This window comes from Myxocyprinus asiaticus, chromosome 26 (genome assembly GCF_019703515.2).
Source record: "Myxocyprinus asiaticus isolate MX2 ecotype Aquarium Trade chromosome 26, UBuf_Myxa_2, whole genome shotgun sequence".
Lineage (NCBI taxonomy): Eukaryota > Metazoa > Chordata > Actinopteri > Cypriniformes > Catostomidae > Myxocyprinus > Myxocyprinus asiaticus.
The window spans coordinates 25,391,397-25,417,081 of NC_059369.1; the positions used below are offsets into that span (position 1 = coordinate 25,391,397).

General features: G+C 42.4%; 2 protein-coding genes across 5 annotated transcripts in view; one reads left to right on the forward strand and one right to left on the reverse strand.

Moving 5' to 3' along the window:
- LOC127417146 (leukotriene B4 receptor 1-like) overlaps positions 1–25,685 on the reverse strand; it is a 186,118-nt gene that overhangs the window by 62,889 nt on the left and 97,544 nt on the right. The window lies entirely within an intron of this gene.
- LOC127417145 (guanine nucleotide-binding protein G(o) subunit alpha-like) overlaps positions 18,542–25,685 on the forward strand; it is a 130,496-nt gene continuing 123,352 nt past the window's right edge. For 2 of the 4 annotated variants that reach the window (XM_051656873.1, XM_051656872.1), the window contains exons 1-2: positions 18,542–19,269; positions 19,435–19,477. In XM_051656873.1, coding sequence (XP_051512833.1) covers positions 19,152–19,269; positions 19,435–19,477 — 161 coding nt within the window. In that variant the 5' untranslated portion in view covers positions 18,542–19,151. The remainder of the gene's footprint in view (positions 19,270–19,434; positions 19,478–25,685) is intronic. The other 2 variants (XR_007893231.1, XM_051656870.1) reach the window with 2 other exon arrangements.

Sequence of the window (25,685 nt, forward strand, 5' to 3'; positions counted from 1 at the left end):
TGCACCCGTTTACCAAGAAATTTTGGAGCACTTCATGCTTCCTTCTGCTGACCAGCTTTTTAAAGATGCTGATTTCATTTTCCAGCAGGATTTGGCACTTGCCCACACTGCCAAAAGCACCAAAAGTTGGTTAAATGACCATTGTGTTGGTGTGCGTGACTGGCCAGCAAACTCACCAGACCTGAACCCTATAGAGAATCTATGGGGTATTGTCAAGAGGAAAATGAAAAACAAGAGACCAAAAAATGCAGATGAGCTGAAGGCCACTGTCAAAGAAACCTGGGCTTCCATACCACCTCAGCAGTGCCACAAACTGATCACCTCCATGCCACGCTGAATTGAGGCAGTAATTAAAGCAAAAGGAGCCCCTACCAAGTATTGAGTACATATACAGTAAATTAACATACTTTCCAGAAGGCTAACAATTCACTAAAAATGTTTTTTTTTTATTGGTCTTATGATGTATTTTAATTTTTTGAGATAGTGAACTGGTGGGTTTTTGTTAAATGTGAGCCAAAATCATCACAATTAAAAGAACCAAAGACTTAAACTACTTCAGTCTGTGTGCATTGAATTTATTTAATACACGAGTTTCACAATTTGAGTTGAATTACTGAAATAAATGAACTTTTCCATGACATTCTAATTTATTGAGATGCACCTGTATATACCAGGCAGTGTGTGAAAAAAGCTCGGAGGATCATCAGAGACTCCAGCCACCCGAGCCATGGGCTGTTCTCACTGCTACCATCAGGCAGGCAGTATCGCAGCATCAGGACCCGCACCAGCCGACTTCATGATAGCTTCTTCCCCCAAGCAATCAGACTTTTGAACTCTTGATCTCCCACGATCAAAATACATCAGCACTGCACTTTATTACTCTTACTCTTATATCTCACACCGGACTGTCATAAATATATTATTATTATATTATATACTCTCTTAACAACACACTGGCAACTTACTATCAACCGACAGCCTCAATGTCAATACAGTACAATACAACCTACTGTACATTCTATATATACTATATATACTTTTTTATTGTATAATGTGTATTCTATATTGTGTGTATTGTATACTGTACATTGTATGTTATTATTTGTATATTGTGTTGTGTGTAATTATGTGTATATTAGATTTTAAATTGTGTTGTATATCTGATGTTTATTGTAAATTGGTATATGTCTCATCACTGTCACAACTACTATGTTGCTCAGAACTGCACCCAAGAATTTCACACACTATTGCACTTGTGTATATGGTTGTGTAACAATAAAAGTGATTTAATTTGATGTATATTTTGATAAAAACTCTTTTAGAACTGAAAACGATTTTGGTAGATTTGATAGTATAACCTATGTCTGAATAATTTAAAAGGACTGTCAACCATACCATGCCGTTTGTTTTTGTTTTTTGTTGTTTAGGTATGCAGGATGTCACTTCAGAGAGGATCAGATCAAAGATTTAAAACACAAAATTCCTAAACACAGCAAAGCATTGGAGGTCACGTGACGCCATGCAAGGAGCGGATGTGTGAGCGACGAGCTCTGCGCACTTTGCTGAATTTTTGATTATTCTCATGTTATAATCTGGTGAAATTTGATATACCCAGTTACACATTTGCCATTTGTTGCAAAACATGGCAAAGAAGTCAAAATCCTCGGGCTCTGGAGACATTAAAAGACACTTACGTGTTCAGGATGAAAGCCCCGACAGGCCTACAGACCGGGGACTCGATTTGGATGGCGCGGCGGGAGAAGGAATCCAGCGTCAGTTGTCCAACATGTCGGTGATGTTGACGAAGATTCTTGTTGACTTGGAGGATCTTGCTGCAATACGTCGATCGATTACGGCAATGGAAACAAAATTCTCTGAGTTAGCTACAAGAGTGACTGATGTTGAAAAACGAATTGATTTTCTGGAATCTTCAGAGAGGAAATTAACCGCTAATCTGCCCGTGACCAAAGTTGATTTGGAACATCTCCTTGACAAGATTGAAGATCTTAAGTATAGAAACCACAGGAATAACGTTCGAATTGTTGGAATTCCTGAGCATGAGGAAGGCAAAGATATGGTGAAATTCCTAGACGAGTTTATCCCGAGTCTGCTCGACATAACAGGCCACAAGCTGGAAATCGAGCGAGCTCACAGAATCCCTGCTTGGAGATCTGCTGAGGGAGATAGGCCCAGATCGATTCTGGCCAGATTTCTGAGATCATCCGATAAAGATCTTGTGTTGCACCAGGCGAGGAGCAAAGGGAAGCTTTCTTGGAAGAACCATAATATTTTCTTGTTCCTGGACTTTGCGAGTTCGACAAGAGAGAAACGCGATCGGTTCAAGGAATGCAAGAAACTCTTACATCAGAAAAAGATCTCGTTTGCTCTAAAGTTTCCGGCCAAACTGAGAATAGAAACAAAGGTCGGTCACAAAGTATTCACATGTCCAAATCTGGCAATGTATTTTATAGAATCAATGTCTGAGTAAACCATTGGATGTTTCTCATGTGAGTGGGCCTGACTCACTGTACTTACTCTTGAGGAAGCTGGGCGACATTTTCGGTTTTTTGCGTTGGCTCCGCCGTGAGGCTGGAGCTTGTTTTGTGAATAACACTTTCCTTAAAGAAACTTTTGCATTGAAGTTCCCGGACAGATTGAGAGTGGACACTATGGATGACCGCAAAATATCTACATGCTCACACAAAGGATGTCTTTTATAAAGCTGACGGATTGTGTAAGTCATGGTATATACTTTTATGCAGCCTCTGAGTGAATTGACTCGATCATCCGGGGAACCGGGATGCCGGTTTTGTTTCTTTTTGTATTGGTTCCGCCTAGCGGCTGGAGCTTGTTCTATTGAATAACATTCCTTTGGAACAGCTGTTGATTCATCTGTTCATTCTTCGTGCTTATTGCTCCTGCTGGCTGTGGTTTGTTTTGTTGAGTTTTTTTTTTTTAATGATTTGAATGACATTGGAATGATTACATCATCCGTTGAACTCATAACAGCCGGCTCACTGAACATTCGTTTGTCTGTCCGAGGATTCTGAATGGTTTTATATCAGCTGGAATTTGTTTTGTGGAAGATCACACCTTTGAGACAGTTCTGTGAATGAATCTACATGTTCTTTGTGTTTATTCTTCCTATTGACTGGGTTTATTTCACAAAGTATTTTCAAGTATTTTCTGTTATGTAATTAAATTGAGCAATCCGTTGGCAAAGTTGTCATGGGGACTCGTGGGCGTTCATGGACCTTTTGAGTTTAGAGGGATTGTCGCCAGTTGGCGCTGTCGTGCGCGGGGTTAATGCGCACGTTTTTCTTTTTTCTGTTTGTTTTGTTCGGGGGGATGCTCGGGGGTTGATTGTTTCACTAATGGGGAATGTGATCTTCATAATTTTGTTTTTGGCACACAATTTATTTTTTCTATTATATCAATATGTCAGTTGTTAATATAAGTGTACTATCTCTCTCCATATGGAATGTGAATGGTTTGGGGCACCCCATAAAAAGAAGGAAGGTTATTTATTTTCTTAAACGTAAGAAATATGATATAGTGTTTCTTCAAGAAACATATCTCTCCCCGCAGGAAGCTGAAAAATTGGGGAAGACATGGGGTGGATATGCTTTCTCTAGTGCTGGCACAAGTAAGAGCAAGGGAGTCAATATATTGTTTAATAAACATTTACAATTCAAATGTCTCAAACAGATTAAAGATAAATTAGGAAGAGTAATTATTGTTCTAGTTGAAAATCAAGGGCAAAGGTTGATTTTGGCTAATATTTACGCACCTAACGCTGATGATCAGGGCTTTTTTATAGATCTTGAAGGGATGTTGCAAACCGCTGGCACCCCTTATGATATAATATTGGGAGGAGACTTCAATCTTTTGATGGATTCAGTCCTTGATCATAGTGAAGCAAAAGTGTGTAAGCCCCCTAGAGCAACACTGACGCTTCACAGGATGTGTAAAAATCTTGGTCTTATAGATATTTGGAGACTTTTGAACCCATCTGGTAGGGACTATAATTTTTTTCATCAGTCCATAAGATTTATTCTAGAATAGATTTTTTTTTTTTTATATCCAAATCCCTAATTTCATTTGTTGTTGATTGCTCAATTGGAAACATTTTAGTCTCAGATCACGCCCTGGTGAGTTTAGAGGTGATGCCACACTTAGAGAAAAAGAAATCATATAGTTGGCGCCTTAATGTATCCCTTCTGCAAAATCCTGATTTCCAACAAATGTTAAAGACTGAAATCAATGTTTATATGGAGACCAACTGGTCCTCAGTATCCTCTGTGGGCGTGGCTTGGGAGGCACTTAAAGCAGTTCTTGGGGGCCGGATCATACAGTATGCCTCATTCATCAAAAAATCCAAAGCACGAGAACTTGTGGAGTTGGAAGGAAGTATTAAAAGTGCAGAGGCAGAGCTGAAGCACCGTATGTCAGCTGATGGCCTCAGAGAATTGACCCGATTGAAATATAGATATAATACTATTTTGTCGTGGAAAGTGGAGTTTTGGTTATTCAGGGCAAGACAGTCATACTTTGAGTTGGGTGACAAAGCAGGGAAGCTTTTGGCTGGATATATAAAGCAGAGAGAATCTTTTTCTACCATTCCCTCAGTGAAATCTGCTGGTGGTGAAATATTTACCTCAGCCATTGATATTAATAATGCCTTTAAAGAGTTCTATATTGATCTTTATAGTTCCATGTCTTCGTCTACTGATGAAGATATTAGAAACTTTGTGGAACCATTAGAACTTCCTAAACTGACGATTGAGCAAAAAAACTCTCTTGATTCTGAGATTACCTTGGAGGAGCTTGGCGAGGTAATTAAGTCTCTACCTACTAGCAAGCCTCCGGGGCCGGATGGTTTTGCCGCAGAATTTTTTAGATCCTATGCTACAGAACTGGCTCCACTTTTGTTAGAAGTTTATACTGAATCATTAAAGAATGGAAAGCTTCCTCCAACCATGACACAAGCCCAGATCAGTCTGATTCTTAAAAAGGACAAAGATCCAAGTGAGTGTAAAAGTTACCGTCCAATTTCCCTAATCCAACTAGATGTAAAAATATTGTCAAAAATTTTGGCTAATCGATTAAGTAAAGTTATGACATCTCTTATACATATAGATCAGGTGGGGTTTATTCAGGGCCGCAGCTCTTCTGATAACATCAGGCGTCTCATCAATATCATGTGGTCAGTAGCGAATGATCAATCTCCAATCGCTGCCATCTCACTTGATGCCAAAAATGCATTTGATATGGTAGAATGGGATTAAATTTTTAAGATTTTGGAAATGTACGGGTTCGGGAGTACATTTATTGGTTGGATTAAGTTACTTTATAGACACCCTGTAGCAGCGGTACAAACAAATTGATTAATCTCAGATTATTTTACTTTGAATAGGAGCACTTGGCAGGGTTGCCCTCTTTCCCCATTATTGTTCTGTCTTGCACTGGAACCATTAGCAGCTGCGATAAGAAAGGAGGATGATTTTCCAGGGGTGGTGGCAGGAGGTGTGCCGCATAAGCTTCTGCTTTATGCAGATGATATTTTATTATTTGTCTCTGAACCTACTAGATCTTTGCCTTGCCTCCACAGAATTATTAATTCCTTTTCCAAGTTCTCAGGATACAAAGTCAGTTGGGCTAAATCCGAAGCTTTGGCTTTGACAGCATACTGCCCAGTAACGGCTTTTCAGCCGGGTGCCTTCCAGTGGCCCAAACAGGGCATTAAGTATTTGGGGATTTTATTCCCAGCAAATTTGTCTGATTTAGTTAGTGTTAATTTTGACCCTTTAATAAAAAGGTTTTCGAGCGATGTCAGCAGGTGGGCTTCATTACATTTATCGATAATTGGGAAGGTTAATGTTATTAAAATGAATTGTATTCCAAAATTTAACTACCTGCTACAATCGCTCCCTGTAGATGTCCCCCTCTCTTATTTCAAGGAATTTGAAAGCATAGCGAAGTCCTTCATTTGGAATGGTAAATGTCCCACATTGCATTTTAATAAGTTACATAGGCCGACAGACAAAGGAGGGCTAGGCCTACCCAAGATTTTGTTTTATTACTATGCGTTCAGTCTCAGACATTTGGCTCATTGGTCACTTCCACCTGAGAGAGCCCCTCCCTGGTTTGTTATTGAACAGGCAATTCTTGCCCCTATTTCGCCATTACAAAGCATCTCTATCAAACTAATTGGAAAAGTTAAGTTACACCCTGTTTTTCGCATTTACACTCGGTATGGACTAAAGTGTCCAGATTTTTTAAATTGGACACTTATTTAAATGTTGCCTCGAGTATATGGCAGAACCCAAGATTACGTATTGGCAAGTCCCCTTTCTGCTGGCCAGAGTGGATTGTGAGGGGGGTTGCTACACTCGGTGACCTATATGAAAGTGGAGTGTTGAGATCATTTGAAAACATGGTCCAACATTTTGGGATCCCCAGACCTCAGTTTTATAGATATTTACAATTGCGCCATCTACTCTGTACTATTTTTGGGAGTAGCACACATCCCCCTATGGAGGCACATGCTTTGCGTGAGGTGATTGCGGCTTTTGGAAAAGGTCATGAGGCATCAGTGTACTGCTCCCTGTTAATTCAGAGTATGGGGGACGGAGCCTTAACTTCTATTAAGAGATTATGGGAGAAAGATTTGGATTTGGTATTGGAGGATGGAGTGTGGACTAAGATTCTGAAAAATGTCAAGTCTGTATCTAGAGATGCAAGAGTTTGCCTTATTCAGTTCAAGATTTTACATAGATTCTATTGGACCCCCTCTAGACTGTATAGGCTTAGTCTTAAAGACACACCTATCTGCTGGTGATGCCAATCGGAGGATGGAGATATAACCCATGTTTTTTGGAGGTGAGTTGAGATCCAGGGGTTTTGGTTGAGAGTTCAGAATTTTGTATGTGGGGTCTTGGGTACTTGGGTTTCATTTTGCCCCAGACTCTGTATTTTGGGAGATGGGGCAGAAATTAATGTGGAGAATAAACATGTGGAGGATTGGGTCCTGACCTATGTTATGGTCGCCAGGCGGGTGATTTTGAGGGGTTGGAAGTCGGTTGGAGCAACGCCGTTTCAGGAATGGTGCTCGGAGATGGGGAGAGTGGCGGCCTTAGAGGAGGGGTCTTATAGAAGACTGGGGAATCCGGATCTGTTTGTGGGAAAATGGGGTGGATATTTAGCATTCTTGGAGGGTTCTCGGGTGGAATAGTGGAGAGAGAGGGGTAATTGTCAGTGTGTGTGTTTTTTATATTTGTATATATATGTATTATTATTATTATTATTATTATTATTATTATTATTATTATATTTTTTCCTCTTTTAGTTGTTTGGTTTTTGTTTTTGTATTCTTCTATATGTGTTCATCTAAGACCACAGAGATGTTTGTTGAGGTTTGGGGTGGGGTGGGGTTGGGGTTGGGGAGGAGGAGGGGTGGTAGTGGGTGTTAAAGTTGATTTTGTGTATTTATAATTATGTTTTGTTTTCCTGTGTTTAATAAATAAAAATGTTAATCATAAAAACACAGCAAAACATTTGGCCAAAACATTTTCCCATGGGAATGCAGACACACCACTTTGTACAAACGATTACCAGACATTGAGAAATCACATTTCACAAAATCCACATCTTCATGAAGAAACTTTGTCAAGCTAACATTTTGTTCCCTATCTGTCACTCACTCGACATTGTGTCAATGTAGTGACACTAGTGGTCACTCTTGGGAGCCCGAGACACCTCTGGTCTTTGATAAAAGGCCAATGAAAATTGGCGAGTGGTATTTGCATGCCACTCCCCCGGACATACGGGTATAAAAGGAGCTGGTATGCAACCACTCATTCAAATTTTCTCTTCGGAGCTGAACGGTCATGCTCACTGAGCTGAATTCCCACGACTGTTCATTCACATCTGCTGGATCTGACAGCGCATTTCAGCGGCTTCTCCCTCCTCTGCACTGGTGCACTGCAGAGAATACCCCTGAGCACTTCGGCAGAAATAAGAGTATATTTCTCTAAAAGAGTATTTTTCTCTAAAAGAGTGGCACACACGGAATGTCTTTTTAAAGATGCGTCTTTTTAAAGATGCCTTTCCGATTGTGTGTTATTCCTGGTTGCGCTCGTTATCTCTCGCCTTCTGACGGTCACGATCACTGTCTTTCGTGTCTGGGCACTGCTCACGCGGAGACAGCATTCGTGGATGGTCATGTACTCATTGAGAGGACATGTCCATGGCAACGATGCGGTTGTGGCTCACCTTCATAAGAAAGCAAGCCACCCTAGAGGCTCCCTGCCTTGGTCCTTTTACCCACGGGTATGAGGCCAGCGTGGCTAGCACTGGGGGCGATTTGGGGACCCCAATGGGACCGCCTCTGCCGGGTATCCCCCCGCGGACCTCCCATTCTCCAGCACGCTCGTCTGCCCCGATCGGGCTTCCGGATGAGTCCGCCGGCTCGTCTCACGGCGAGTTCGACCTCTTATTCGGAGCCCGCGAAAGTGATGAGCTCTCGAGTGCAGCATCGGAGAGCGGGCTCAACCAGTTGGATGCGGAAGCCTCAGCTGGGCTTCTCCCTTTGGGGATGATTGCCCAGTCACAGGCTGACGCGGAGATGAAAACATGCTTTCCCGGGCAGTCGCGAGCGTCGGCTAGAGTGGAACCCTCCGCTCTTCCTGAACCCTCGCGGCTCGATGATTGGTTCCTGGGCTCGCGGCGCCACTCAAAGCCACGCCCCGTCCCCATTCCTTTCTTCCTGGAAGTGAATGAAGAGCTGGCAAGGTCGTGGGAGGCACTTTTTTACTGCCCGGTCCCGATCTTTTCAGCTTCCCCGCCCTCACTACCCTCGATGGTGGGGCAGCCAAGGGCTATTCGGCAATCCCCTGATGAATAAGGGCACTCGCGGTGCACCTATGCCCACAGAGCGCCGCCACCTGGCGTGGGTGCCCAAAGTCCCCGTTCAAGGCCTGTAGTTTTATGTTGTCTCTAACGGCCAAGGCCTACAGTGCCGCTGGACAAGCCGCCTCTGCCCCGCACGCCATGGCTCTCCTGCAAGTCCGCCAAGACGCTAAAGGAACTGCACAAGGGTAGTTCCGCCTGGGGTTGATACAGGAACTGCGCTCGGCGACTGACCTCGCTCTCCGAGCGACGGAGGTCATGGCGCGGTCTCTCGGGCGGACGATGTCCACATTGGTGGTCCAGGAGCGCCACCTTTGGCTCAACCTGGTCGAGATGGGTGAGGCCGACAGGACACGATTCCTTGCTGCCCCCATCTCCCAGGCTGGCCTATTCGGTGACACCATCAAGGACTTTGCCCAGCAGTTCTCGACAGTGGAGCAGTCGACGGAGGCTATCCGGCATATCCTGCCCCAGCGCAGCTCAAGATCCCGCACCCCATCTGCTCGTCGCCAAGGGCATCCCTCTGCAATGACTGCACTGGCTCCGCCGCATCCCGCCCCTTCGGCCCGGCCCCGGCATGGAGCCCACCGCAGGAAGCAGACGCCACCCGTCTCGCGCTGCCCAGAACCCGCGAAAGGCTTCAAAGCGCCCTTGAGACGGGTGACCCAGGGATGACGAAACCCGCTGCTCTGGAGCTGGTAAGCAGATCTCTCCATCTTTTTGTTACCTTTGCATTTAATTGCGCTGCATGCCCAAGTGGCTGCAGTACTCAAGAGTTCTGCAAGAGCGGTTTCCTTGTTCCCTGGGTCACGTATCCGGTGTGCACGGCCATCATCACGACCACAGTCCACCACTCTGTTGTGGCACAAATCCGCCCCGATGTGACAGTCTCCACTGGTCACGAGGACAGGCCTCTTACTCCCCCATCCCAGGCTGTTCCGGGGGTGGTCACAAGGAGCCAGGAAAGTGCTTCAATGTCCCTAGACTCAGCACGGCCACGACATGGTGTGGCACCTCGAGCTCTGCCCCGCCGCAAGGCCCCACCTGCCGGTACTTCCGACGACGTTGTCCCTTTGGTCCCCCTTGCGCGGAACATGGATGCGTGGCTTGCACTTTCCAATCCGTCGTGATGGCTGGTCCGGAACGTCCGACTCGGCTATGCGATTCAGTTCGCCAGGCATCCGCCCAGGTTCAGCGGTGTCCACTTCACCGTGGTGATGGACGAAAATGCTGCTACCTTGCGCAGAGATCACTACCTTCCTACGGAAGAGTGTGATAGAACCTGTCCCTCCAGCCGAGATGAAGAAGTGGTTTTACAACCCCTACTTCATCGTACCGAAAAAAGGCGGTGGGTTGCGGCCAATCTTGGACCTGCGAGTACTGAACCGGGCTTTACACAGACTCCCGTTCAAGATATGGATGCAAAAACGCATTCTGGCGAGTGTCTGGCATCAAGATTGCTTCGTGGCGGTAGACCTGAAGGACACGTACTTCCACGTCTCGATCCTTCCACGACACAGACCCTTCCTGCGGTTTGCATTTGAGGGTCAGGCATATCAGTACAAGGTCCTCCCTTTCGGCCTGTCCCTGTCCCCTCGCATTTTCACAAAGGTCGCAGAGGCAGCCCTTGCCCCGCTAAGGGAGGTCGGCATTTGCATTCTCAACCATCTCGACGACTGGCTAATCTTAGCTCACTCTCGGGACATGTTGTGCGCACACAGGGACTTGGTGTTCCCACACCTCAGCCGACTAGGGCTTCGGGTCAACTGGGAAAAGAGCAAGCTCCTCCCGGTTCAGAGCATCTCTTTTCTCAGTTTGGAGTTGGACTCAGTCTCTTTGACAGCATGCCTCACGAAGGAGCGCACCCAGTCGGTGTTGGTCTGTTTGAAGGCGTTCAAACAGAAAACAGAGGTTCCACTGAAACTTTTTCAGAGGCTCCTGGGGCATATGGCATCCTCAGCGGTGGCCACCCTGCTCGTGTTGATGCATATGAGACAGCTTCAACACTGGCTTCAGACTCGAGTCCTGAGATGGGCATGGCACCGTGGGACACATCGCGTGGTCATCACGCCGGTCTGTCACCATCTTTTCAGCCCTTGGACCGGCCTCTCGTTTCTACGGGCAGGAGTTCCCCTAGAACTGGTCTCCAGGCGCATCGTGGTCACGACGGACATCTCCAAAACGGGCTGGGCCGCTGTTTGCAACGGTCACGCAGCCGCCAGCTTGTGGACGGGCCCGCGACTGCATTGGCACATCAACTGCCTCGAGTTTTTGGCAATTCTGCTTGCCCAGCGGAGGTTTCGGCCATTGATCCAGGGCAAGCATGTGTTAGTTCAGACAGACAACATGGCAATGGTAGCATATGTCAACCGCCAACGCGGTCTGCTCTCTCATTGTATGTCACAACTCGCCCGCCGTCTCCTCCTCTGGAGTCAGCAGCACTTCAAGTCGCTGCGAGCCACTCGCATCCTGGGCAACCACAACACTACAGCGGACATGCTGTCACGACAGGTTACCCTCAGGGGAGAGTGGAGACTCCACCCTCTGGTGGTCTAGCTGAGTCGATTCAGACAGGCACAGGTGCACCTGTTCGCCTCCCAAGAATCCTCCCCACTGCCCGCTCTAGTATGCCCTGACCGAGGCCCCCCTCGGCATAAACACGCTGGCACACAGCTGGCCCCCTGGCATGCGCAAATATGCGTTTCCCCCAGTGAGCCTACTTGCACAGACCCTGTGCAAGGTCAGGGAGAACGAGGAGCAGGTCGTCCTTGTAGCACCCTATTAGCCCACCCAGACATGGTTCTCGGACCTCACGCTAGACACGATCACTCAGGCTGGGGCCCCCTCTACGAGGTGCCTGTATGCCTTTAAGTGGCGTCTGTTCGCTAAGTGGTGTTCTTCCGGACGGGAAGATCCCCAGAGATGCGCAGTCGGATCAGTGCTTTCCTTCCTGCAGGAGAGGTTGGAAGGGAGGCTGTCCCCTTCCACCTTGAAGGTGTACATAGGATCTCTGAGCAGCTCTTTGTCTGCTTTGGTTCACAGCGGAAAGGAAGCACTGTCTCCAAGCAGAGGATTGCCCACTGGCTAGCCCAGTCTACCAGGGGTGTAGTGGCCTCCTGGGCCCTGGCCAGGGGTGCCTCTCTAACAAACATTTGCAGAGCAGCAGGCTGGGCAACATCCAACACCTTTGCAAGGTTCTACAACCTCTGGGTGGAACCGGTTTCATCCCAGGTAGTGGCACGCAATACAAGTGGATAAGCCCGGGATAGCCAGCCAGGTGTATCGCTTGCACATTGCGCCTTCCACCACCTTTTGAGCTGAAGACATGCGCCATTAATTCCCAGTAGTGTTCACAAATTTTGTTCCCTGGTTGACTTCCTCCGAGCCCTGTGGCAGTCGGGTACACGTGATTGCCGGCCCAGTACACGTGCTAACTAAGAGCCCTGTTCTGGGGTAGGTGCTCCGCATGTGGCGGTTCCCTGTAAGGCTAACCCCATACGATATATATCTTTCGCTAATTTGTTTCCCTGTTGGCAAACTGCGTCTTCCTTGGGCAGAGCCTCTCTGCCCCAGTCTCCATGTTTGTAGTAACTCCTCCCCCATTGGGTAGGATCTACCTTGAAGACTCTCCATATGGTTGGAAAGACCATGTGATGTATTCTTCCACTTAAATATTCCCCCCTCTCTTTGGGCAAGGTGTGGTCTACGCGGTGTCTTCCCCTTGGGAGGGACACCCCCCAACTAGACCTGGCGGCCCAGTCGGATAATCCCCCTTCTTTTTTAGGGAGTGGAAAAAGAGAAGGGGAAAAGAGGGCATGACTGGGTTAAGCCTGTCTCTATCCCTTGAGTAGTCGACTTGTCCCCAAAGGGCCGTTCGACACTCATAACTATGTTGGGGGAGGTTACGTGTCGACCTGGTGTACTGGCTATGAGGCACACAGTAGTCTGCCCACCACACACCGCCAGTTCACGAAACACAGTTCAGCCAATTGTGGCATTTCGTATAGGGACCCCTAGTGTCACTACATCAACACAACGTCGAGTGAGTGACAGATAGGGAACGTCATGGTTACTTGTGTAACCTCCGTTCCCTGATGGAGGGAACGAGACGTTGTGTCCCTCCTGCCACAATGCTGAACTACCCGCTGAAATGGCTGGACCTTATATCGGCTCCTCAGCATAAAACCTAAATGAGTGGTTGCACACCAGCTCCTTTTATACCCGTATGTCCGGGGGAGTGGTATGCAAATACCACTCGCCAATTTTCATTGGCCTTTTATCAAAGACCAGAGGTGTCTCTGTCTCCCAAGAGTGACCCCTAGTGTCACTACATCGACACAACAGCATAAATCACGTCATAAATCAATCAATTTGATATTTTGACACACAGTATAGGTTATAACTATTACTCTGTTCTTCAATATGTCTTGCTTTTGCTTAGTGTCTTCCTTCATGATGAAATGAAATAATGTACTGTATATTGATGAAAAGTTTTTAATGTGGCCTGTGAGCTCCTGTGTGAATAGTGTGAATACATCTTCCAATGTGTTGCTGCACACCTTTTTGGTCTCTCTCTCTCTGTTTCTCGTTCTCTGTATTTTATGTGCTTTCTTTGTATCATAAGCTCTTTTTCCACCCCCACTCTTCTAGAGGAGACATGTGCAGGAAAGAAATGGTGAGTTTCAGATAAAAGCTGAACCAGTAGGTAAAGTCCTAACCATTATGACTTGTGGTTCAACTGGTCTAGGAACACAGACTGAATATGGCTTTGCTTCACAGAAAGACGTAATGTCCTCTGATGGAATTACTCTGAAGCAACTGAAAGTCAACAGTTTTAGAGGGAGTCATGAATCTGTCTGCCAAAGCTATAGTAACTGATTTTCTTGGGTTTCATAGTCCTGTTCATAAAAAGTACTTTCTATTTACTACACATTTCAAAAAAGTACAACACGAAGATTATTATCAGTTTCATACTGCAAAACAGCAGTGAAACTGCTTATTGCCTGTCTCAAATTAAATTAAAAGATGATTTTATGTCAACATGTTGAGATAAAAAAAAGGATTTTTAAATTCATTTATTTATCCATTGTCTTTAGCTTGAATTGAGTTGTCTACCTAAATGCAGTGACTTGTGTTTGTATATGTCAGTGTGGATGTTTTATGTATTTAATATATTACGTATTGGAAATATTGTATATTGTCTCTCAGATGTCGTTTATTATAGAACATTTACTTTAGCTGTCTGTGTGGATGTTTTATCTATAGAATTATGAGTTTTCTGGCTCATGGTAATATCATACAAAACAGCCCTTTGGTAAAGGACACTCTAGTGTGCAGAGAATTGCTAGGACAACTGATGAAACTGTCACCTGGTGCTCATCACTGTCAAGGGCACCCGGTGGAGCTCATTTAAACAAAAGGTTAAAGAAGAAGGAGGTAAAGGGATACACTTGCGAGAGCAATGTTTATCTCCTGAGAGAGTAAATTATTTCTATAGTTCTCAACAGTTGGTTGAAAAAAAGAGAAAAAGAACCTATAAAATAATACTAATTTTTTTTGCTTGAGAGTTTGTTTTTTTTTTTTTTTTTTTGTACTGAAGCATTATTTCTCTTCAAAATGGAAAAATGGCTAGTTGCATTGTACATGGCATCTCAACAACAACTATAAGGATGATACTATTCTTTTTGTAATTTGTTGCAGTTAGTCAAGATGCAAGTACTCAAGTAAGATGTATTTTTCTTTGAAGTGCTTTTTGAACAGAGAGTGACAAGGAGGGAAACCAAAATGCCTGACTGTATAAATATTGTCAGTAGAGGGGGTCAAAATTAGATCACCTGTTTTCTGATTACAGGAATCTTAATGGTACTATCCAGCCAAACAATAGCCCGAGCACTGGCCTAATTTTATTTTAAATGACTTAACAAACAATGATCATTAAAAGTTCCACAAGTGGCACTGAAGTTAAGACTGTGTTGTAGAGACAAGTTTAAAACCACCTCAGATCTCTTGATGATGGCAACAGATTTGCATGCAAACAGGAAACTAGTCACACTGGGTATTTTGGTTTGAGCCACATCAAGCTGGTTGAAGTCTTGAAGTCTGTAGAGATGATTAAGACTTCAACAGAGCTGGAGGGCCTGGGTAGCTCAGCAAGTATTGACCCTGACTACCATCCTGGAGTCGTGAGTTCAAATCCAGGGTGTGCTGAGTGACTCCAGCCAGGTCTCCTAAGCAACCAAATTGGCCAGGTCGCTAGGGAAGGTAGAGTCACATGGGGTAACCTCCTTGTGGTCACAATTAGAGGTTCTTGCTCTCAATGGGGCACGTGGTAAGTTGTGCGTGGATCGCGGAGAGTAGCATGAGCCTCCACATGCTGGGAGTCTCCGCGGTGTCATGCACAATGAGCCACGTGATAAGATGCGTGGATTGACTGTCTCAGAAGCAGAGGTAACTGAGACTTGTCCTCCGCCACCCAGATTGAGGTGAGTAACCACGCCACCACGAGGACCTACTAAGTAGTGGGAATTGGGCATTCCAAATTGGGAGAAAAGGGGATAAAAAAAAGAAGAAGAAAAAAAAAAGACTTCAACAGAGTTTTTAAGCCTCAGCTCCTGTCAGTTACTTGACTGTGACCAAAATCGAAACTTCTAGGTCTTGCACACCATAATCTTACAGGACCTTAAATGGAAGGCGAACCCTGACTCTACTGTCAAAAAGTCTGAACAGAGGATTTATTTTCTGCTACAGCTGAGGAAATTAAATTTGACGCAGGATTTGATGGTCCAGTTCTACAAGGCAATCATCAAGTGAAAGGGGTCAGTCAGTGCAAGGGAGACAGAAGGCTTCAAAACATCTTTTGCTCAGCCAAAAGTCAGTCAAAAAGAGTCTTTTTGAGGAATACTCTGTCAGAAAAGATTCAGAAGCATAATAGAAGAACAGTTTCTTCCTTCAATCCTTCACATTACATTTACAGTAACTAAACAACTTTCCTGCCAAATTTTCATCGCACTTTGGACACTAAAACACATTTGCTGGCCTCTAGCACCTTACATCTTCGAAAAAGGCCACTCCATTTACCTGTACATTTATTTGTGCTTAAATGCAATTCATAGATTCCATATTTCAACACATGGGCATTCCAGCACAAATTCTGTATACTTTCCAATCTCTGTACCACTACACTGAATACCCTCTTGTAGGCTTATTTGGTTGCTGTTTATCTTCTCATCAACATAACAAGCCAAGTGAAAACTTGGCGATTAAACTAAATTCTGACTGGTAGTGTTTAATTTGTAGCCTGAAAGCTTTTCTTATTCTTCAACCATCGCCTTTATATTTTCTCTGATCTTCTCTTATAGGCCACATCCTGATAGTCATTATGGTATAATGACCACAAGCATACTGCATTACAGCTAATCATGTGCATTACTACCAAGAAGAGATAGAGACATAAAGAGAGAATGAGAGAGAAAGGACTTTGTGAGCATTGAGGATGTTGCATTACCCATTCTGTTTCGCTGCGTCATTTGGTAAACTCTTTCTTTGTCCATTTTCACTTTCTGTCATTTCCTAGATTTTTTCATCCTTTCTTGCATGAGTACAAAAAATTCTCTCCATAAACAGGTCTTTGTCCAATCACATTAGATCGAATTAGATTTATATTAATTTATGATAATATAGTCATCTTCAGAGTTTTAACAGGTCTCACCATCACTATTGCAGACTCTTTCCTATTAATTCATGATGCTGCTTGCATGCTTCCCTGACACTCTTGCATCATATCAGATGCATTTATTGTGTAAGGGCCACAGAAAGAATTCAGGACCTGAGCTAATGTGCCATTCCTCCTACTCAGTGCTTCTGATAGTGGATGTGAACTCAGTGACAAAGATATGCACATGACTATGTTGTTTCAGAAACATCAGAAACAACAGATTCTGCTTATCATAGATTCTCCTTGTTATATTCTCCTTATAATCATTTTGTAATAAATTGTAATTAAAAATGGCATTGCAATGAGTAAATCTACAATTTATAAACAAATTGTTGCATCAAGGGTCATGTCCCCATTACCCCTGACCTTTTGATCACCTCCTCATTTTATACCACATTTTTACTTGATAATGTTACTTAGTGGTACATATTCACCTGTAAACAAACATTATATGTTTCAGAAAAAAATATGGTGTGTATTTGCTGCAACCACAACTACACAAAGTTAACAGTTTATTGTTAATGTAAATACACTGTAGAAAGTGACTATGTGCAGTTTTGTCTACCTGCTCTGAGACTTAAAAGGGACTTTTGTTATGTAACCTAATGTAGTCAGGTTGATTTAGTCATATTACATAGCTTAACTTTATTACTTAAAACCAGTACAGTTTTAGGTGTTTTAAGAATTTTCTCAAAATTTGAGTTTGGACGTGAATACATAATTCTATTAAACTTCTGTTGTCTTAGCTTTGCATGCAATGCAAAGCTAAGACATTTCATTTCATTTCAAACTAAATACAGATTTCACTTTCAGGTAATGGTTTACAGGAAATGAGAAGAATTTATCTTAGTCTCTTGTCTTACTTCCATCTCTAATTTTTATTAGGCTACCCATGACTCTAGTGCACTAAAGAAGCTATAAAACTGTGTCATTATAACACATTTTATGACTGTGTATGATTCACATGACATGTATGTGTATTGAAATTGAGCACATACTGTAAATGGTTTTATGCATTCTTATGAACGCTGAAACAAGCCAGGCGAACTGCTTTGTAACGGAGTGTGGGTGGATATCCACTGCCAGATTCAAAGATTCAATCCCTCTTTTCTGCCTCATTCTCTAAGTCTCTCTGTTACCCTCCCGTTCCTTCACAAATCAAATCAAATCAAATCAACAAAGCCACAACGGTCTGACTGTCAATAATATGAAGGTGTAAATCATTCAAATGGTTGCTATTGTTAATAGTATTAGTGATACAGAAATTGAATTTATTTTATTCACACACTAACCACCCACCCACCCACCCACCCACACACACACACACACACACACACACACACACACACACACACACACACACAGTGATTTATACTGTGTGCTGTCAGTTTTACTACTTTTTGAACAGTTGCTACTAAAATACAATAAGACAATGAATCAGACATCCTTACTTTATATTTGTGACTTTATCCAAACGTATTTTTTCGAATAATTTGATTTTTTTTAATCAATTTAACAATCTAAATAATTTTAACAATTTTTGCCTTTATCAAATTTCATTTATTTGAATAAATAGAGTTTTTAATATGTTACTGTACATTTTTTATTTAAATGATCTCCATAATCTGTGACTTCATTAAATCTATTTTATTTTAATAATTCGGGTTTTTTTTTTTTATCAATTACATATAATTGAAATAAAATAAGACTCTCTTGAAATTTGCAATTAGAATGTTTTGTCAACAGCTACAGTATGCATGCCAATCTAAATATTTTTCATTCCCTCATCGGATTTCTTGTCTGTTGGTGTTGCTGTTACAGGTTGTCAACACTAGGCAAGTGGCCACACCTTTCTGTTTTCGGTTTTAAATCAACCGTGCTTCAACCATAAGCCCCATTCTCTTCGCCCAACGAACACAACACCGACAGATTCCACATAATCCCACATAAACACCGTCTAAACGCGTGTGCGTCTCGCGAAACAAAAAAGAGAAGCGTGTGTATATCTTCAGGCTATGGCAGATAACGGTATAAATCTAGCTGTACTTAACGGTGCGCGAACTGAATGCTCGCTCGAGCATGCTCGCGCGCGCGCGCGCGCTCCCTCTCTCTCTGCTCCTGACGTCAGCGAGTTTGTCTGAGAGTGTCGAGCCCAGTGAGCTCTCTTCATACTGACCTCCATTGTGAGCACGCTGAAGATGCCAGCGCTCGCAGTCGCCGCCGCCGCCCAGTAGAGACCCCCCCAGCCCGAGAACCAAGCACCACGACCCCGCTCCAGAGACCGTGAGAGCGCGCGCTAGAGACGGAGACAGTCCTATGTTCCAGCCCAACGTTGTCTTTTGCGGGATTTAATGCTCTAGCTAGTCGCCGACAGGGAGAGAGAGCGTGTGTGTGTGTGTGAGAGAGAGAGGGATAGGGACAGCCTTAGAGAGGGATAAGGAAGAAAAACCGAGGAAATATAGGATTGCTCGCTGTTTCCTCACCCTGACCATTTTGGAGATAAAGAAGAGCCCAAGTTCATCTAACAATGGGATGTACACTGAGCGCAGAGGAAAGAGCGGCTCTGGACAGGAGCAAAGCCATCGAGAAAAACCTCAAAGAAGACGGAGTCACGGCTGCTAAGGATGTGAAATTGCTCCTGCTAGGTAATACGGAGTGGACCTTATCAAATCTGTTTGTATCCTACACATTTCGGAGACTATCAGTGTCACAGTCTCTCATCCGATGAATGCACATATATTAATGAGAATCGTTGGATTTCTCCATTGTGACAGGCGATCTTATCCCTTGTGTCTGTCTCTTCTCCACAGGGGCTGGGGAATCTGGGAAAAGTACCATCGTGAAACAGATGAAGTAAGTGTCGTGTTTTAAATGACATCCATCAGTCAATGTGCACTGTATGAGACTGGACACACGCACGCACGCACACACACACACACACACACACACACACACACACACACACACACACACACACACACACACATATTTGTGCGGCTATCCTTATGAGGACTCTTCATAGACGTAATTATTTTTATACTGTACGAACTATAGATTTTATCCCTTAACCCTACCCCTGAACCTAACCCTCACAAAAAACTTTCTGCATTTTTACATTAAAAAAAAAAAAAAAAAAAAAAAAAAAAAAAAACATCATGTAGAAGGCCTATGTTTTTTAAGCGATTTCAATTATGGGGACACTAGAAATTTACTAATAAACCACATTTGTTGCATAATACCCTTGTAATTACCAGTTTGTAACCTAAAAAAATGTCCCCGTAAACCACCCAAACCCGCCCACACACACACCCTCTATTGCCTGATGGCGAATTCTTAGGTCCGCCATATTTTCTCTTGACGTTAAGATATGAGCGTGCTGTTACACTTTAGCCGTGACGTTATGTTCCTTATATTGTTATATATGCCTATTGCAGCAGATCAGATTCTTGGGTTTGGGTGGAAGAGCCACTAGCGGTGTGCTGTTCAGGAAAATGGTGCTGAAATTGGGGAACCGTGTTTCCTAGTCTCAGGGGCCGTTCACACCGAACGCGTTCTTGCGCTAAAAACTCGACGCAGCGCAAAGGACAGAGCAGAACGCAGGTGTCTCGAGAGGCGACATTTGAAGTTCTAACTGCAGTTTAACTGGCAATGGTGTCTGAAAACGCGGCGCTCCTGCGCGAGACACTGCAAACGTCCATCAAACGCATGTTTACATAGAAAACAATTAAAAGCGCCATATGCGAACGCAAAACATTGGCTTCTACTGACTGTCCTTCACACGCCGATTTCACTACACACTATGGACGTTTACGTTTGCTGCTATGACACACGTTTCGAGATAGCCTATAGCTCATATAGGTAACTGTATCAGTCAGATAATTCATTGGGCTGTGCTTCACAGTTCAGCACCTGCAGACTCTAGAATGCAGCATTAGATTTAGTGCATGTTTCCTCGTTGATTCGAATGCACTTAATACGGCGTTAAGAGCTTAAAGTTGACTGAGAATGGTACAGGCAGAGTTAATGGCAAATGGTGTCTAGAGATAATGCTGTTGGCTGTGTCAACATGAATAGGCCTTCGTGCGTTTGTTGCCTGTGTTGGGCTGATGCTCATGAATCATAATGAAGGAAGAAGGATTGACACCCGACCAGCCAAACTTCCTCACGGCAATTTTTATTCAAAAGACTTTACTCTGACAATTTGTCTGTGCTTCTATAACCGCGTGGATTTAACGCCATATGGTGTTTGTTTGAACCCGCGTTCATTACATGTTATTTTGTTATTTGATTGGCTTTGTAATTTTAGCCTACATTGTGGGCAAATTGTGTGTATTTGAACGGAATACATTTATTAATGCATGGTAATTGATAATAGGCGTTAAAATGTGAGTGTGATTGTAACAAGGCGAGCTGTAGCAAGCGCAATTTACTGCTCAATGCAAAGCTTTCGATGAAGAAACGCCTCACATCCTCAAGTATTTGCACGAGCACTGCCTTTGTCGAAATCTGTAGCCCATTTTATCTCTGGCCTGGCTATGTTATTCTATCACAGAGCTCTTAAATGTGATTCTAAGTAACCTTCATGTAAAACACGCAAATCATTAGCATGGTTGTGTTTGAAATGGCAGATCGGAGAATTTCAGACGGTTTCAGTGGTGGACAGCGCCCAGCAGAGCCTTTTTCTGTGATCGGCTTTCTTCGGCCATTTTCGGGTTTCTCCTTCGTTTAAAGCGATAAACCTGCGTCGAGAAGGAAAAGAGGGGATGGATTTAATTTTTTTATTTTTTTTATTTTTTACGGCTCTTTTGTTTCCCTCTCATGTTCAGAGAGGGATATTGTCTTTCGTATTTATTTCACCACATACTAATAACATGTACTTGAAGTGTTTCCTGTATTGTATTTGAGTATGGGTGTTTTATGACCTAAATACAATTCTCATCTTATGACATTAGCAAAGCAAGCAGCTGACTAGGAAGTTATTCAGGGTGAATTCATATTGTGGCTTTGGTGAAACATTTTTCAGATTCATATTCAAACAGTATCCTCTATTGAGTTTCTTGGTCAGCTAAACCAAATTAATGAAAATATTTTCCTCAGGGCTTTAAAGCCATGTAACAAACACCTCAAGCATATTACTAAGTCATCCGATAAGTGATGACTCTGTCCTCTCTAAGGATTCACTGTTGCTCTGATGCGCCTAATTGGGTAATAAGAGTTTCTAATGATGGAGCTGGTTAAACTGTTTGGGTTCTAAAGGAGTGGAGTATGTTGCTTTGGGTTTACTGTACTTCTTACTATATGGCATGAACGAGTTGCCCTTTTAGGGCTTTTGTTGAGCTTAACTAGACCGTTAAATGCTCCGCTACAGTCACTTACTCAAAATGCTTTTTAGGATATTGCCGCTTCATTGTATTGCATTGTATGTAGTAATGAATGATGCTGTGTTGTAAAATTCGTACAGCAAAAAGCAGTTTAGATTGTCTAATTTTGCATTCTGTTATTATATGACAGAACATAAAACAAACAAATAAAAAGGCCCTGAGGGGGACAAGTCACCTCCAATAATCAGATATGGCCAGATTGTCCCCCCAAATAATTGATATCCTTGTTGCTGTTCTGCTGCAGTCCATTACGCACCGCTATCTAGTTGTCATTAAATTGTTGCAGAAATAACATAAAGGTTTAAAAAGTTTATTTTTTTTGCGTGCTCAGTAGTCTAACACCGCTGGTCAATGTCATTTGAGATAGCCAATCAAATCGATGAAGGCGGGAATCGCGGGACTCAAGTTTCAGAAGCTAAGCGGGAACCTCGTGGATTATTCCAGCGCTGCGCATCAGCAAGCAGTTCATGTTAAGAGTGTTTGTGTCTTGTAAGATGAAAGTATCTAACTAAACATGCAATATTTGACCTTTGTTTTATGATTAAAATGTCATACCAACTGAAAGTATTTTCCAAGGGTTTAAACTATTCACCATTTGGTGAAAATCAGAGGTTGAATTACTAATTTCATACATCAGAGGCCTTTAGATTACATATACTGTATTTACAAAATTGGTAATTAGGGAGTATTAATCAAACAACAACAGGAAACAAGAAAAAGAGAAAACCACCCACTGCTCTTGGCTGGGTAACTTAAGCTGTAAATGTGCCATCTTAAACCAAACATTAACATAAAACATAAAGCCGATCTAAAGACAACAAAATTTACAACTTTGCGAATTTAAATTACAGGCCTGCTTCTCGTTCAAAGTCCAGCAGCACTGAATCAGAATTAATATTTCACAGCCTATACAGTGTTGAGTAGATTACTTCTGAAATGTAATCTGCATGGGGCTGATTTAAAATTACACAACTGAAATTGTAATCAGTAAAGTAATTATAAATTAATTTGGATTACATTTGGATTACTTATTGCATGCTTAGTTGAAAATGATTAAATGATTAAACCATTAAAAAGTAAAAACAAAAAAATACACATAACACACATAAAAAGTAACTGTAATCTGATTACGCACATTTAAAAATGTATTGTAGTCTATAGTGTTGTCATGGTACCAAAATTTCAGTAGTCGGTACCGATACTAGTGAAATTTCACGGTTCCCGATACCAATTTTGATACCACAGCAAAAATATGCTAATATGATAATGTGCTATTGAATACATCAGTTTAGTTATTTTTCATTATTTAATAATTATAGTTTAATAATTATTATTATTTTCCAGAACATTCCAGAACATTTTTTAAAGTTTAATTTAATTTCATCATCAAAATGTTGTCTAATCAATAAATTCTTAAAACTTTTAACAAGTGAAATTAGAACTTTTCAACATGTCATTGCATTTCTTTTCCAAGCTTTTATTCAACAGCCATCTTGCTTGTGATATTTTGATTAATTGTTATTATTATTATTATTATTATTACAGTGAATTACATTTCACTATACAGTTGTAATACATTTTTCTTCAGTTTCTTCAATTTCAGGCATTTAGATTTTATTTTGAATCGTGCTTTTATTATAACGTGTGTTTTTTGCCGCAAGCTTCACTTTTCCAGATAAACAGTTCGTGTCTCGGCGCAGTGCGATCACTGAAGACTTTTAAGTCACGTCTGAAGTCTCATCTCTTTACGCTGGCCTTTGTGTCTGACAAATGAAATACAGGACACAGTTTTGGAGTGTTTGTATTTTAGATTACTGGTGTTTGTGTATGTGGTAATTTTGAAATGTTTTGTTTAAAATGTTATTACTGTGAAGCACTTTGGTCAACTTTGTTGTTTTAAATGCCATATAAATTTTGTTTGAGTTGAGATTAAAGCTCAAATGCCGTGATTTTAATTATATAAATATATATTTTAAATGTGCTGCGTGGTTCACAGTGGATAAGTGCTCTGCTCTGTCATCTGATACAATGTGGATGATTCTCAATGACTGGGGAGTTTTCATTGTATGAGCGGTCAGATTGATTTAAAGTACGCAGCTTTCACAGTAAGATTGCAGCTGTTAGCAGTTTAATAAATCACACTAGGACATGTCACGATTTTAAATTGATTAATTGTCCATTTCAGTGTACAAGGCGTAACAGAGCATGTGTTCAAAATAAGCATGTGAGCATTTTAAAGCAGTCATGTGTCAGTCATACTGCGCACTGGTACCGGATTGAGTCGATGCTCGGTACTACAGAAACACTGGTATCATTACATCTTTTTATTTTAGTATCGACTTGGTACCGACGTACCGGTACTTTTGACAACATTAGTAGTCTAGTTACAAGTACTTGATTTTTGTAATCTGAATATGTAATCCATATTAAATGGAGAATTATAATAATTCTCAGTGGAGAATTGGGAACAGTTAAAAAATTCACTTATTAGGGGTAGTAAATATTTCTCTTTCTACCTGTCCATGTTACTGCCCTTAGCAACTTGTCAGTGTCAGAAATGAACTTTTTCATTAAGGGGCAATATTTGGCCCTTGGATTTGATTTTCATGGGCATTTTATACATTTTATGAAGGCATAGGTTTTCTAATTATATAAAAATAATGTGAAATAATTCAATTTAGAATAGAATAGAATCTGAAAATGTATATCAGATTTTACAAATAAAACAGAAGAACTTATTATGGGGGCATTTTTTGCCCCCACATGTTACATTTCAGGGCTATTTTTGTAATTTCGGTGGCATTCTTGCCCAGAGCCCCTGTTATTTCTGACCCTGCAACTCATGCAAACCTCAAAGTGGGAACATGAGCTGAGTTGCTCTGGGACAGATGCGTCACCCACAGATTCAACTTAAGTGGAAAAGCATCAATCCAAGTGTCACATGTCATGTGTAATCAAAATAAATGTTTTACCACTTTAAGATGGGAGCTATAGCATGCAAAGAAACAAATTAGAGAGTTGATCAGTCCTGCTGTGGCTAAAAAGAGAATATGACTTGTCATACCAATATAATAGACGAACGGGAATGTTTTTAGTATAATTGAATTGTAATGATTAAATTTTTTTCCCTCAAATCATCTGTGGGGCTGGTTTGGGCTCCTCCACAGGCTGTATTTGACCTGCGGGCCATGTGTTTATTTCTTTATTCTTTAGCATTGTAAAGCTCTATGTGAAAAGATGGTGGCATGAGCCAAGGAGGTGTTCATTTAACATGTCAGTGTAAACCAGGGAACTGGGTGGTGTGTGAAAGAGGGAGAGAGAGAAAGCAAGAGAGAAGGCGCAGCATGAGGAGGAGAGATGTTGGTAAACCCTTTGATTATGGTGTACTTCACTAGGCAGGTAACAGTGCTTCCATCTGCTTCATTAGTTTAGTGTGAGAGGGGAGTGTTTAACTGTGTGCACAGGCTGGACTCAGTAGCTGATCACATCACATCACACATACAGTACACAGCAACTGTTCTCTGTCTCTCTCTGTTCTTGCACTCATCTTCCTGGCACCTAGTCCTGAGGGAATGAAATGTGAGCGATTGGAGATGTATTCTGTGTGTGTGGGCATGTTTGTGTGTGTATGAATGAGAGAGAGAAAACGTGAGTACAGTATATGGTGATGAAGAACAGTT